The 16,202-nt window shown below is 39.8% G+C and overlaps 1 protein-coding gene across 7 annotated transcripts in view; it reads left to right on the top strand.

Moving 5' to 3' along the window:
- The first annotated feature begins 2 nt into the window (after positions 1–2).
- Positions 3–16,202, top strand: part of LOC136440534 (syntaxin-like) — a 53,618-nt gene continuing 37,418 nt past the window's right edge. For 3 of the 7 annotated variants that reach the window (XM_066436637.1, XM_066436628.1, XM_066436612.1), the window contains exons 1-3: positions 4–404; positions 569–655; positions 831–930. In XM_066436637.1, coding sequence (XP_066292734.1) covers positions 375–404; positions 569–655; positions 831–930 — 217 coding nt within the window. In that variant the 5' untranslated portion in view covers positions 4–374. Of the gene's footprint in view, positions 405–568; positions 656–830; positions 931–16,202 lie in introns of all 7 variants that reach the window. The other 4 variants (XM_066436621.1, XM_066436602.1, XM_066436595.1 and 1 more) reach the window with 3 other exon arrangements.

Raw genomic sequence — 16,202 nt, 5'->3', positions numbered from 1 at the left:
GGAAAATTCACCGTTCCCGGTACCGGCCAGGGTCGAACCGAGTGGGAGGGTTTTTATTGATTCTGTCCGACATATTTCCAGATGCAACCTAATTTTCCTCATCGAAAGGAGAAATGAACCTCGCATGTTCATAATTCTGTGACTCTACCGATCGTTTTACCTAAAAATTTGCAATTTCCGGGTGTGGCCATTACATCTGGGCATGCGCCTGGTGGAGGTGGTCCGGTGATTGAAATTTAGCGGTGAACGGAGGACAGGACCGGACGACAAGGGGAGGTGATCGATCCGAGCCCCGAAAATTCGACGGAGATTTAGGATATTCTCTCCGCCGGACCTGGATAGATTCACCGAAAGAATAAGGGACACCATCAACCATGAGGGACCGGCTGGCGGCGCTGAAAGCGGTGAGATTCAGCTTGAAACATGTCGCTCGAAAACCCTGTACCCATCCAGGGCGGCCGAACGGGGGGATGTGTCTCCCCCAGGGGATTTGCTTTGCCCTGAAAAATTGATCACCACATGATCAGCGTTGTATTCTTGTAAAAAATCCTGATTTTGTGCATTCCAGGCCCAAAGTGACGACGACGATGTGGGGCCAGACGCGGTAACTGTGAACATGGACAGTGGAGGGTTCATGGACGAATTCTTCCAAGAGGTCAGTCTGTGACATACATAAGAATATTAACATCTCCATCCTCTATAATTTTGTCGCCCCCTCCCCCATATTCCCATAACTCCATAATTAATGATTTTATGAAATTTGCCAGTTGCATTTTCTACACATGTAAGCGTTTTCAACACAACTTTTTGATGCCTCTTTGATCGCCTAGGTGGAAGAAATCCGTGGTATGATCGACAAGATTCAAGAAAATGTCGAGCAAGTCAAGAAGAAACACAGTGACATCTTGTCAGCGCCCCAAGCTGATGACAGTAAGTTCACAGACAATGTCAATATCTTTCTAAACATTCCTGAGGGTTCTGAGGCATTTGTGGATGTTGTGATACACTTGATGAGCTTGGCTCCTCCGCTGATCATAGCCCATCTCACTGGGCTATGCATCACTGGAGGCCTGAACATTCCGAGATGTGGAGGCAGGTGGCTTTGTGTTATAATGTGCACAGAACTAATTATGGAACTGTGGATCTAGGTGCCGGTTGGGGCCCTTACACGAAAGGTGGTTACGGTTTCGTTAGCGTAGCCCTCGGGAGATTTAACAGACAACCAAGAGTTTTGAATGCATATCACTACTATATGGTCTATCGGTTGTCATTGAATTAGTATTATGGTTTTGAGTATGTGTTCATTCGTTCAGCCTGCTAATAGCTAATTTACATAATAATTAATTTTGGGGTTGAGCTCCAGGCATACAGCATATAATTTCATTCATGAGGTAGAAAAATCAGAATGGTCAATCTGTTGTTTAGTAGAGTATAGGTATGTTAACCTTCATCTTCGTCCCTGAAGTAGCCACTTGGCTACCAAATTCTCTATTGGTTACAGGTTTAGGCAGCAGGGAGAAGGTTAAATCAGCACTTCAAATTTACAAGACTTGGACATCACAGGTGGTTGTATTCAATCCCATAGCAGTACCAAATAGAGCAAGCCTTTGATTTAAAAAAATCTCTCAGAAAAATGTAAATTTTTATTGATTATAGGACCAATGGGCATATGTAGCTTAACCCCACACGAACGTTTAAGCATTCATCATACAGATATTCATAGATTACCATAGTGCTACCAGTGGGTGCGCAAACCACGACTAATAGTTTGAGAAGCCATCTCGATAGCTTAAACACATTCTTGTCTGTTCACATTTCCATAAAATGTCTTTGTAATCAACTGAAAGGCAAGTAATGGAAGAATTTATCAACATTCACCGTAGAGTGTTGGCAGTGATCCGTGACTGTTGGCCCCCTGGGTTATATTCGGTGTTAAGTAATCAACTTGTAGTTTTTGCCACTGTATCAAACCCTTCAATAAAGTAAGCCAGGCGACTCAGGCCTAAACCTTTGGCCTTTTACAGAGAAATTGAATGTTATGACACATGGGGACTGCTTGCTGATGTACTGAAATTGGTTTTCTACCTATTCGCCTAGAATGACCTCATTGCATTGAAGGGAAGAGCAGACAACATAGCTGTCTTTTCTTTCCGTCTTGTTGTTTAGTCATAATGTTTACGTTACAGGTGTAACATGTAAACATGGGTGTGACAGTTATGTCTTTGTTTGTAGATTATATTTGGTGCCTACTTGCAGTCTAGCTGCCCTTATTTTATCAAGGGCACAGCCATGTAAACGCCCTGTACTGTACACAGTGTGGCCCCTCCCCTTTTGTCATCACACCACCGGTCGTGTTTACATGCAAAGTGATGTCAGCACTCCCATTATAGACTTGTCACCTCACTGCTTATTCTAAACAAATATTGTCATCCTTGTCCTTGGGGCGATAGAGGAATACAAAGTCATTCATTATGACATCAAAAGTTTGCTTCATCCCCTTTGACATTTACATACTGAAACTACTTTTACCAACATGAAACGTTTGTTTGTTTTCTCTAGTAGCTGTCGACTAATAAATCTCTTTGTTCGATACACCTGTTATATTTCCATGATTGATTGCGGAGAGTAGGGTGCATACGCTTTGACATTTGCAGCAATTATTCTTCTTTTCAAACAGGTGACATTTACGGAGGGTAGGGCTCACGATTTGGTCGGTGATGTAAATCCCGTTTTGATATGCATTGTTAGAGTCAAAGTCCACTTATTAGGAGCTTGATAGATAATGATATTAGATAGATATTGGTACAGGTTTGAGCCACATTGTAGGTAAGTAACCATATGGTAAATACAAAAGGTACCCACTAATGTATTATCATTGTTTATTTGTCTATTATTTTGGCCTTTGTTCATCTAAGAATTGTTACATATTTAGAATTAGGGCATTAACATATAAAAGTGTTTTGTGTGGTAATCAATGTTCTGAATAGTTACAGCATTCCATGAATGTTTCACAAGTCCTCCTCACAATATCTGATTTGAAAAGAAAGCATCGAAAGCAGAGTAGAAATCCTGCATATTTTATCAGTGGGCATAGTTGCATATTTACGCTCCAATGAAAAATGAAAGACCTAAGGGTCTGCTATTGTTATCACAGTAGAGTACTGCGTCAACATTTGTGTCGCCTTAAGAAACCGGGCCTCAATGGTCAGAATCAGAGAAGCGTATATATTATTCACCAGCGCAGGGAAAGTCTCCAGAAAGCCAGAAGCTAAGCCTGTTCAATGGCAAGATAGGGAATCTGGGGATGCATCAGTACCAGAATGTAGGTTATTTTGGGTCATCTTCCCGTTTTATCTGTCTTTCCCTTACGTTCAGTTGGAATGAGACAGTTAAACATTAGCACAAATGCAGGGATGGATTACTTTGGACTCTATGGTGACCTCCATTATCATTATTAATGAGTAAGCAGACAATTAGTGTTGCTCTCTCTAGATTCAAAGGTCATTTGGACTGTTCACCGTTCGGTCATTCTGAACCGGGCTCGAAATTAATTTTTTTGGAACAGGTGCACCCAACCTAAAAACTTTTTGATGCACAGAAAAAACTTTGGGTGTACAGAAAACTTAAATCAGAAAACCTACTGCTCTTCAGAGCTTGAATTATTATCAAAGAACTCAGACAAAAAGGAACAACTTTGTATGAGTTGCATCTTTTGTGATATTAGTTCAACCAAGTTGTATGTAAATAATCACTAAGTCAGTAGGCACTTCCTAATTAGTACCTCGAAGTGAATGCTTTGGTAAAGTTTGCTTTTGCTAAAATGAATTTGGGTTTTTAATAATTCATGTGTGTGCAAACTCCACTGTTGAGTGAATTTCAAATGAACCGAAGTTGATTTTGTTAACGGAATATTATTTTAGCACACTGTTTAAGGTAGAAAGCAGCACATAACAGCTCATGTTAACTTTGTGAATATTTAAAGGGACAACAGAAAGAAAAAAAAAGGAAGTTCTCATGCCTCTGTGAAATAGTTTTACATGTACTAAGTAAATTTCTTGTTTTAATCTCGTTTCCTGAATATCTCGCTGATTTTGTACATGGAAAATGCATTTTTCCCACCTGCTCTTGGTAATACTTCTTGATGGAAGACAACTGCACATAGCAGGAAACTGAAGACAGGAAATGAGATAACCTAGTCTTGGACCTTTGACCTAACTTTCTGTTGCACCTCAGGTTTGACCTCCACTTACTGTCAGTCTGTAGTTACACCATTTTCCTCTTCACTTCATGCTACTCTGCTGTAATCAAATTACTACAGAAGCACAAGTAAACACACAGACGGGCACTGAAAATGAAATCATCTTCATGCAAAGAATCTGCCTGAGAAACTTCTCAAGATTAGTTAACGTCTGCAGAAGTGCAAGCATGCACTTATGATGGAAGTTCAGCCCAAGGAAAGAGGAAATCCGATAATCAATCCCTGAGCTGTGCTGAAGGCAGGGAATTTTCAATGAAGCACAGAGCGGTTAGCTATGAATTATGCCAGGCCTCTGGGAAGTACTGTAAATGCATTTAAGTTTGCATGGTTTTAATTTCTTGGTAGGGAGAAAATGGTAGCCTCCACCAGGCTCTCCTATGTATACGGGCGCATGGATCGGAGAATTCAGCAGAAGAAGGAATAATTAGCCGATAGAGTCAGTCCATGCTGAAGATCACATTTCGCCCGCGACCACAGTTGATCTTGTAATATCTTCCTAGTGCTGTACCTCACATAGCTCTGAATAGCATGATGTGTTAATGGGTCTAAGATAAACCAGTTATCATCTCTATATCTATATCTATATAGCCGGTATAACCGCCATCAGGCGTAACACACCAGCTTCTATATCATGATGATATAGTTCTATATCATGATGATATAGAACAATTACCTAGGGTTGAAAGATAATATCTTACAGTTAAACCTGGTATAGAGGTATTAGTGGCGGTTGCTAAGAATGAAAAGAAATATTGCATCGCAGGAAAGAGAATCACTTCTGTACATTCTGTGCTATAGGTGAACTACAACAAGGCTCGAAATTTTGGAATAGGTGCAAAGATTTTAGATGCACAACACTGAAGTAAAGAAGATTTTCAGCAAAGCCTACCAACACAGTGTCAAGCTCAACTTCAATAGCTAACTTTAAACTTTTAAACAAGTAATACAACAAAGGTTTTAGTATTTTTTTTTACTCTTGAATGTCAAGATCTAGAATATGCTGTATACACTCGTGCACAATAGTACCTTTGTGTTCTTAACCCTACACAAAGGTACACTGATACACCCACAGTGAAAAATTAGGTACAGTATATAGCTCCAATTTTGTTAGCACAAAAGTGCATACACACCCAGCATCTCGAGGCCTGCAACATGTTTATATAACTTGTATATCAAATTTATGCATGATTTTTATGACCCCTTGAGTTGTGGTTGACAGGTAATCTCGTTGGTTATTAGCCGCCGTCATTATTTCCTGCGCCATCTCTGCCCAGATGATGGACTGATGGGCTTCTCAGTATTCGTGTCTCTGCAGAGGCATAATCAGTGCCATGATAAACCTTGCATGCTTCCGTGATTGCCCACAAAAGGCTGAGTGTTTCTGTCACATCGTGTTAGCTTGTACGCTATTTGTAATTGTGGAGTCACTTTGGCCAAGGAGGTTGCACTGGTGTTGAAAGGATGTCCGAAAGTAGGATATGGTAAGTCTTGAAACATTCGTGAAGGTGGTTTCCGCAGTGCCCCTCCGCTGCGAAACCTTCACACCGCGAATATGTCTAATTGTGCCAAAGCATTGTTTCGACTGTGAAGTTGAAACACCGAGGAAACCTCCTTTCCATTCCAACTGCAAAATTAAATCCCCATAAAAATAAATTGATGTACAGTATTGTTGAAAAAACACCCAAAAAGCCTTTATTTTGTGTGAAAACATTGTTTGTTTAGACTTGAAGGAAAAAAGGATAGTAACGTAAGTATCAAATTGTTTGAACTAACCCAAAGCCTCCCACATCTTCATAAGAAGGTGGGTGCAGTTTTGACAGCATCTAGACTGTTTTGTTTGGGAATGCCCCTCCATTTCTCCCCAACATTAGGAATGACCTATCCCAATGGAGTTAGCCAGGTTTGCGCCAGATCGATTTGAGATCACCCGGAGCGTTTATGCCCTCTTGTGGAAATTGGGTATCCTCACAGATGGGGAGCACCCCATACCAACGGGCTGTAATAGCCGTATCAATTTTGCTGGTAAGTGGTATTAATGGCAATACTTACAACAGTGCTGCCACCAGCAGCTGACCTTTGAGCACTGCTGTCAGCACAGCAAGGGAGAAGGAATGGGTGCAAATGCTTCTCTCAAAACGGATGTGTTGCTTCGGCTCCTTTTGCACATTTTCAGTTTGAATGCATTTTTTTGTGGGTGTGGCAAAGGAGCCGTAACAACACATTTGCATCATCATTTCGTTCCCCTTTGCATCACTAGAAGGCTTTGTAGTGGCACATGTAGGTGATCACACAACTTTGCCATATGGATCAAACTCTGTGGATCTGTGGGCTTGGGCGCCAGCTTGGACATGTTATAAAGGATTGCATTCGTCATTTTGGATGATAAGGTAAAGCCGGCGGCCCTGTGTATGACGGAGCTTCAGGCGTCAAAACTCTGCACCTAAAAGAACCAAACTTATTGAAGTAGTACTGTAGGGGTGACCCTGTGTGCTTGGCTCAAAACACGTGCCGTAGCAAAGCCGCATTACACTACTAGTAGTAGTACTAGTACTAGCTACATGTACTTCAAAAGAGTATCATGCTTCATGTCAGTTGAGGATGACAGAAGAAGAAGGCTTTACAAATTTTACTGCCGTGATTCATTTTGTGGACTGAATATTCATGAACAAAGAGATTTCATCAAGCCGGCAGGAACAGTGCCAATTAGCACCATATCAAGCCATAAAATATTAACGAACCACACAAGGCAAATTGCCCCAGCTGATGTTTCCAGTAGACCGGTGCTGAATGTCAAGGCACTACTACTGGTAAAGCATATGCACAGGGGTGACGTAATGTCCAAATGGCTAATCTAGCCAGTCTCCACAACAGCAAATAGTCTGTGTTCACCACTTCACTATTACCCTGTAATAGCTTGGTAAAAATTGCCCACACAGTGCACTAGTTTGGTTATTATAGTTATATGCGTTATAGTTATTTTCAGTGCACACATAAGTGCTGACTGTTTAAAGAGCAACCTCAAAATGAACCTTTGTTCCAACTGAAAAAGATTGAATTGTGCCTTTTTTTTAGATCATTGACTCAAATTGCACCCTTTTCTAGATCATTGATCATTGATTTCTAACCTTTGTGCAAAATACAGATTTGTGCCCTTTTCTAACCAATCACATCACAATTCATTTCCCAATCAGTCCAAAAACTGGTCCACAGATTTTTTTCCGGTCTGTTTTTTGTTTTATCGGTCCATTGGTTTCATATCAGTACCGCATGTACTTGTGCCCACCCCTACTGTATACACATGTATGTCAGCTAAACAAATAGATGAATCAGTGAATAAAAGCAAATGACACCCTAGTACATTTGTTGGTGGTGGTACCTGTCCCACTGACCCCGTTTTAGATGTCTGCGTTCTAACTGCAGCAGTTCCAGTGCATTGTTCTACACCACAGGCCAGGATGGATTGTAATTACCTTCCCATTTGACAGTCTCTGGTAAATATATGGCAGCTAGAGGCAAGCTGGAACTGTTGGCAGTTAAAACCCTGTTTAGTATGGATATGCAGTATACCCGACGTCATTCCTGCGGGACCTGCTTCTTGTAAAGGAATTTTCTTGGTGCAGTGTTAAGAAAGGATGTTGATTGTGTCTTAGCTCTTTGTGTTTTGATTTCTTCAATATCAAATTCTTGTGATGTTGTTTAAATGATAAATCTTGAAATGTTTGCGGTGGTTTTATTTCTTGCCATGCCTTTCCCCCCGAAACCATGGCACCGCAAAAAATGTGTTTTTGTGCAACACTTTGTTTTAACTGCAAACTTAAAGCACACCAAAACCTTCTTTTTTGCTCTACAGCGAAATTAAATCCCTGCATAGATGAATTTGTAGTATTCTGAAAGGTGTAGCATTTGCTGTGGTTGAATTGCATATGTTGGACTTATTGAAAATCATTTTGTAAAAACCCTCGATGCATATGAAATACCTTTTATCAATCATTAAATATTAACCTTTGCTCATTTTTGTGATAAAATTGCACATGTTGTTAATCCGGCCTTACAGAACTAAAGATGACTATCTCCTGACATGATTTGTACAGTGTTATTCAATTACCAGGTAATAAGGCAATATCTAATCTTAATGTACATACAGTACATGGTTTTGCAAGAAGTGACTCCCACTTTCTCAAGCTCATTATTATTCCTGTGCCATCATCTTCTGTTCCTATGAAAGACAATACCTATGGCTGTTCTTGCATTAAGCATTAAAGAATAAGAGGCAAGGAAACGTCTTGGATCTGTAAAACATTGTGTCGGAATGTCCTGATCTAGAAACAGGTACTTCTTTTGATCATGATTTTTCCTTTGCCTTGATAAGGGCATTGAATGGCCGTTTCAGCCATTTTTGAAATCCCCCTAATCCCAAGTGGGGTTTGCCGCTGGAATTTTACGGCCTGAAACTACTGCCTCTGTTACACAGATATCACATGTATCATTTTTATACGGGGTATCACAAGGGCCATAGAGCTGAACAGAGGTCAGGGCTAATGATCCAGACCTGATAAGTTACCTGGCGTCTACTTAGTTCTATGTTCCTCCCCTCCCTTCCCCTGCTGCCTCCTTAGTTCCACCCACACAGAATCCAATTCCCAACTTTTGGGATGGAGGAATGCCCAGGTCCTGTTATTGCCTCTAAGAAGATTATTGGACTTTAAGTTCTAAAGAAGAGGTGGTCAACTGAAAGGCCAAGGACTTACATGTAGGTTGAGATATATATGTATTATCATTTTGGAACAAAGAGAGTTCTTGGTGTTCATGAAAAAGTCAGGATAAAGAACAGAAAGTACTGAAAAATTTAAACGAAAAGTTTTTCCATCTGTTAATGTGGATTACGTAGCTACGTAGCCTGAAATATCGAATTAAAATTAATGAATGAAATATCCAAAATCAAATCCCTGTGTGATTGTAGTTTTTACATTCTTAGTGTCATACTTGATTTAAGCATGTGAAACATGTGATTACATTGTGGCATGGAATGGCAGAGTGACTGTGCTAGCAAACAGGAGATTGAGAGGTCACTGGTTCCATTTCATTTCTGGCCAGACGTTGTGTCCTTTGGAAAGGCAATTCACAAGACTTTCCTTACTCCATCCAGGTGTAAAATTGGTTGCCTGACTTTGGTTGGGGAGGTAAAAGGCGGTGGAAAGAAGGGGTGGGCTTTGCCTTCTAATACAATCTCTAGAAACAGTGAATAACTACCAACTGTCCCTACGGCCTCAAAAAGACTATGGGACTACCAAACCTTTACCTTTTAGTTTTGCACACATTTGCTCGTTCACCATACTGTGACTGTCCTTGGTGCTGAATATCAGGCTATTGTTTAACAGCCTGAGGTATGGTGGGAAGTACATGTGTAACCAACAGGGTTGTTGTGGTTAAGCTCTTTATTCCTGTTTTATGCATGAGGCATCATCTCATGCCTCTTGTATGAATGGTATATCCTGCCATGCAGCAGATAGATAATGGAAAATTAATCCAGAACAGATGTGGTAGACTGCAAAGGCAGATGATTTTTTTGATTTCCATGTACCTACCAGTCTTCCTGGTGACCTTGTTTGATACTACATACAAATATGCATTCTAATAACAATTACAACATAACTACCTTAACTTTAAATAATATATGATTCTTCTGTAGTTTTTACCTTCGCCAAGAAGGTTATGCATAGGGTAGCGTTTGTATGTATGTATGTATGTAACAACCAGCATAACTTGAGAAGGCTTGGATGGATTCTCTTGATATTTGGTAGGTGGGTAGGTCTTGATGAGACTAGGAAATGATTAGATTTTGGGTCCCCTAGCGGCTTGTTTTTAATGGATCCATTCGGCAGACACCTTACAAACAAGAAATTGGTTTTCTTAATGTCATAGCCCTGGCCATCACACTTGGTCTTGATCCTCCCCTTCCCTTCTTCCCTTAATCGATCAAAGCTATCTCCCTCCCATAGGGGGTCATTTGTTGAGTATGGCTGACTATCTGTCAATGGACTATGCCACACTACTTTCGGGAAGTAGGTGTTCTCCTATAATGCTGTAATACTGGAAAATACTGCCAGGGGGCCCAAAATCGCCTTGCTCCTTGGGATCTTAATAACTGCCCACATACCAATACCCAAAATGTCATACAAATCCATCAAAGGCTTTTTTGAGTTACAGAGAAACACAAGAAAGAACTCCCCATTTCAGAGGCAAACCTCCTTCAAGATGATAAAGTTGGAAAACTGTTTTGTTCTTCCCAACTGGTTTGAAAAGCACTCCTATCTTGATTTTTAGAGGCTCTAAAGAAAATCCCACCCTTTCTCTGGAGGTTATTAAAGCTATACGCTGTGACGTCTGTGACACCTCACCTCCTGCGGTCCGATAGGAAATTACGCCGCCGAAAAAAGTGTCATCGATTTGGTTCTAGCCCAGTCTCTGATCCGAGTGGTACTAAATCTTTGTTCTAGCGTGCTGTCATGCTGATTTGTTAGGAGGATTTCCTAGTTTACAGAAAGAAAACTTGTCTCCTGATGTATAAAGGATGCAAAATGTGGTTTCTAAGATTTATTTATACAGTAATTACATTCTAAAGAATCAAATAGTATCATGATAATGGTTGACAAGTGTATCCCAGTAATGACAAACAGAACAATCAACAACAAAATTATTCATACCCCTTATAACTTTTATTGATTTTTTTTTAATGTGAAAACAAAACTGATTTTATTCTGCTTCAAACTACTGGTACAAGTTAGAAACATTGATAGATATGATTACACAACATTACATTATTGTATCATGTGGAATTTCATGGTTCAGGGGTACTTTATTCATGCTTTTGCAATTGCTGTCTTACCCAGAATTATCTATTGTTATGGTATTAATATCTTTACTTGCTGAAGTTCCCATTAATTATGTTGCAAATGATGTCAGACCACAATTGTTCTTGACTTACACCTGAAATGATACAGAATTTTTAAGATTTCATTCTCAAGAAAAATAACACATTTAAAAGGGGCATGATATGATTTTGTTCTCAATTGTACATACCATTTGCATTTTTTTTCACTGAAAGACATTGTAAGTTGTAGTTATGTTTTTGTTATTATGTAATTGTAAAGGCTGATGCTATGGCACTTGCAGTCTTAAAGTTGACCCTACGAATATTGATAAAGTTATCATTTTGGAAACACCAGGTGGCAAACACTTCATGAGCTGGATGGATGATATCCTGCTTCTATTTATTCATGCAAATTGTGATCACATTACTATTATTAGCACAATTGATAAAGGACTTAATAATTGATGACAGGAATCCGGCCTTTTGACCTCTGTATCTGGTAATAGATTTGTCAGATGCTAAACGTTGTGATCAATATATTGCAGCATCTAATTTGCTTATGATATAATCTTTTGTCTTTTGGTATCCTACTATGAAATTTTGCTCTGAGGAATATGATCATACTTCCTAGTGTTTTTTTAGCACTCAGTACAAAACACAAGTAATAGCTTTTTTTGGCCCAACTTTTTTTCTTTGCATGCTCACATCAGTTTTTGAATCCCCAGAGGATGTCATCCATATAATCAAATCATTATGGCCTGAATTGTAACAAAAAGTCAGGACATGTACATGTATGTTGTAAGCTTTAAAACATGTCTCAGTACTACATGCAGACAGAGCTCTGAAAATCCCCATAATCTAGACAAACTAGTGCTTCAAATCCCGCACGACAGAGGAAAAGTCTTGACTAGGCTTTGACATTTCTGATTGGATTCGCATCAAACTTGAGCTTTTAAAGAATTTGCAGTTATTCACATGCATGCTTCAACATTTATGGCATATTTAGTACAGTAAAACTGCCCAAGAAGACCATCAGGAGACCTATAAAATCTGGCCTTTGTGGACAGGTGGTCACTCTAGATATAGGATTCTTAACGCTTGTATCAATGGGGAAGATTATATATGAGACCACAAAAAAGTCAGCCACATTGTTCAGGTGGTCCATCTGTAGAGGTGGTCACTTGAACAGAAAGGTTTTAATACTATATTCTGATTTTAAAAAAAAAGATGTACTTTGAATGGTATTGGCTCTGAAGTCGCCATACCTTTGATTGTATGCGCAGCAATTCCATTTTCAAACGCCATCAAGAGAACCATTTGAATCAATGACGCCATTCTGGAGGAAAGGCTATGCTCAACCGTCGGAACATGCAAGTTCCAATGGGATATTTTGGCTGTCTCCTGAAGATGAAGCTAAGAGAAGATGGCATTTTCAGTCTGATGAGATCTGTCCCATTCTGCTGGTATTCACCCACAGAAAAGTCTCTCTCATGAAAGATTTATGTAACACAGAAGACATCAGTATTCTGCTCTGGTCCCTTGTAGTCTTCTCATGTCTAGGAGATAATTACTCAAAGATCAGGAGATAATGTCAGGACCACCCTTGGTTTGGGGGGCAGAAAGCAACTTGGTATGGTTAGGAAAGAAATTTGCTTTTTCTTCCAGCGTGTCCTTTGTTTGTTCGTCCGTTCGTTCGTTCGTTCAGACCCTTATAGTGCCTAGTGGCACATAGGGCAGCAAATGATCTTGCTGTTAGCAGGATATTTTTACAGGGAGGGTTGCTAGCACTTCCCCTTTGACATGCTCAAGGCATCTCCTCGAACACAGGACACCCCCTCCTGAAAGATGGTGCAGCCCCAACCGAGTTGTCCTGACACCGGGACTTGAACTGGGGTCTCCAAGTTACCAACTCATTTTGTTGGAACCAGGAACTCAATTGCGAGGCTGCTACCAGTTAAGCCACAGGGACATCTCTTGGCATGCCTGTGTACTTGATACGATTCCAGGGGCAGAGAGACATGACTTCATTTCAGGTTTTATATGTGTCTGGGAAAATACTATCAGGTGGTCCTGTCCAAATCACCCCATTTGCTTGTATTACAGTCATATTTCATCAGATCCACAGGAAAGCCGGCTATAGAATTCACAAATACACATTTACAGAAAACCGTTATGAATATAGACCTGATGTAGAGGCGTTTACATGTCGGCGTGTTGTTTCATAAGTGTCTGATACAAATGTAGCTCAGCGTGAGGTGCAGCATAAGTTTTGAATAAATGTCAGAAAAATGATTTGGATTAGTTCACTTTACAGCAGGGGGTACACTCCTTCCATGTTCTTGCATTTTGATAAGGTCCTCTTTCCACTAGATAGATTACTGAGGAACCTTTGAGTTTGAGCGACTAAAATTTAATTTGCGTGACCTTGATTTTAATTGGAATATTATGTAGGATGCAAAAGTATGATTTAAAAGACACAAAACATACAAAACATTAAAAATTTGTTCTTTGTCTATGAAATTTGTTGAGTGATCTGACACACTTCGGCTCGCACCTCTATGTGGCAAAGGGTTAGTTTAAAGTATTAAGTTATCTGTCATACATAGTGAGAAGAATTTCAAGAAATAACTGAATTTTTTCTCAGAAAAAATAACAAGCCAAAAATGAAGACTAACGTGAGCCTTTTAAGTTGACAGAATATACTGTACTTGTTGATTTTTCATGTTAAACCTCCTTGCTGTTATGCTTACACTCTCCCTTTACACTTAGTCACAGAGGTTTGCACCTTCTCTAAGTGCTTTTTGTACTTACACCCATTATTTCAGTTGATCAGTTTTGTGTGAAGGATGATGTGACCTTCCCCCGCAGTATTGACCTTGACCATTGAGGTGACACACCTGTTTCAGGTACAGATAAAACTGTCGCATACAAGGGACTCAGCAATCAACCTGGCTGGTGAATTGGTTGTATTTATCAATAATCAGTGGCAAAGTCAACTGTCAACAAAAACTAGACGCCTGTGAATGATTTCATTATGTTAATGAAGGATTAAATAGCTCTTGTAATACCTTTGGTTGTGAAGGAAGAACTTTGTGAATAAAAAAAACTTTGCTATTCAGTAACTACACCTTTTTTTATAACCCTTGACCAGCATGGTAATGCAGTTGCAATATGTTGTCAGGTATGTATATAGGAGTTGTTGTCTTGTAGTTGCAAAAGAATTCCTCACAGTTTCTGTTGGATGATTGTGCAACCATTGCATCAGAATTATGTCAGTTGCATATGGTATCTTTTCCGACACAACAGTTGGAAACTACGCAAACTTAAAACCACCGCGAACACCCCATTTTCGCCTTAGTGCAAAATAAAAACCACACGAACTTAAATGCATTTACAGTATCATGTTTCTAAAAGTGCAAGCAAGACCTTACACGATATGTTCTGTCGAAATACTGGCACAGAATACCCTTGTGCGAGCCTTGCTCTGTCATCTGGATTTGCAGTCCATGGAGGCAATCAGTTCTGATAGCCTGATACATACTTGCACTTCAGGTGTCCCCCGGCGTGCACAGCCAACCTCTCCAGATTTTGTCCCGACACCTTTGGAATAATTCAGACTCCTGTTTGATACTGATAAGAGTAGACTTCTTGTAACCTCCATGCATGCACAATACAACAGACCCTAAAGAAGGCCTCGTTTGTTGCCAAAACTTTCTGCATGAACAAAATAGATGTTTGAATCCCTGTTTTTTTGTATGAAATATTCATGAATCGATATGTTGTAAGCATAAGCAATATCATTTGGAATTGAACTTCACATATAACTATATATTTCATAAGCGTTACGCCGTTAGGTAGGCTGGAGTCCATCCTAGTCTAGCCTCGGATTAGCTCCAACCATCGCTTCCATGCAGCATGGTCTGGCCACCGTCGCCATTTAAATGTTTGGCCCTTACGTTCTGCATTATTTCAGGATCAAACACTTCAATTTTCAACAGAAGCAGTTATTCGTGTTGATATTCAGAAGGCCTGTTCATACCCTGATACCATGCTGTTACGAGGACTACATGTGACTCATGTCTAATTTTTTGTAAATATTCAAATGCCAATAGTTTCTCGAATGGGTATCAGACTGTTTTGCACGACAGTGATTTAAGGAGTAAACAGAGTTATTAAAGGATGGATACCAGGTTATGTGTTGGGTTCATTGGTCTTTTGAATTAAACATACAGTGGCCTGCAAACAGATGTTTGAAGAGATAACGTATGTGATGTTTGTCCCATCTGTAAAACTAGGTACTTCTGACAGCATACTGTAAATCAATTTTCCTTATGACCAAACCTTGCCAACTAAAGAATACCATAATTTCAAAATCTCCTGTTATAGTTTAGAGCTTGAAATACATTTTTTCCTGAACCAGTGCACTTGTATTTAAGTTGTAAGTTGTTTGGTATGAAAATGAACACAGTTTGTGTCCTCACAATGTATTCTTTCCATATTTGCCTGCCCCCCTTTTTCAGTAGTGCCCCTTATTGCTAGCTTTAGATGGTGCCAGTCCAAATCTTGGTTATTTCACCCCTCCATCTTCAAGTGGCAATATTAAGCTGTTCCATATATAATCATACACTTCTACAGTATAATCTAAGAGGCACCCAGGTATGCTTTATAGTTTATAGTTAGAGGGTATGTAATATTGGGCCATACATTACTCATATCCAATTTCAGACCCATATTTAGGACAGAGGCCACTATAATTAATCTTATACCCTTCTTTTACCCTCCGGTAAAGTAAAACTGCCTCCATTTTCCATGATCTGTCTGGGATATTGGTTTATAGATGAGGCCGCTTTGGGGGTTTTCTCCGGGATTTCCTTGAGAGGAAAATGAACGTGCCAGGAGAGGATTTTGTGCCTGGCTTGCCCTTGTGTTTTATATTGATTGCAACGAAGGCAGGATGGACCGAGCATTGATTTAACCCACGCGGCTTAGCCCTGTCCAAAGCCAACCTTTCAAAAGTTTCCCTTTGCCCTACATCCATATATTTGCATGCTTGTTCTTCCTTCATGTGAAACA

The sequence above is a fragment of the Branchiostoma lanceolatum genome, chromosome 1, assembly GCF_035083965.1.
Source record: "Branchiostoma lanceolatum isolate klBraLanc5 chromosome 1, klBraLanc5.hap2, whole genome shotgun sequence".
Taxonomy (NCBI): Eukaryota; Metazoa; Chordata; class Leptocardii; order Amphioxiformes; family Branchiostomatidae; genus Branchiostoma; species Branchiostoma lanceolatum.
This window is presented reverse-complemented; position numbering and strand designations above follow the sequence as displayed.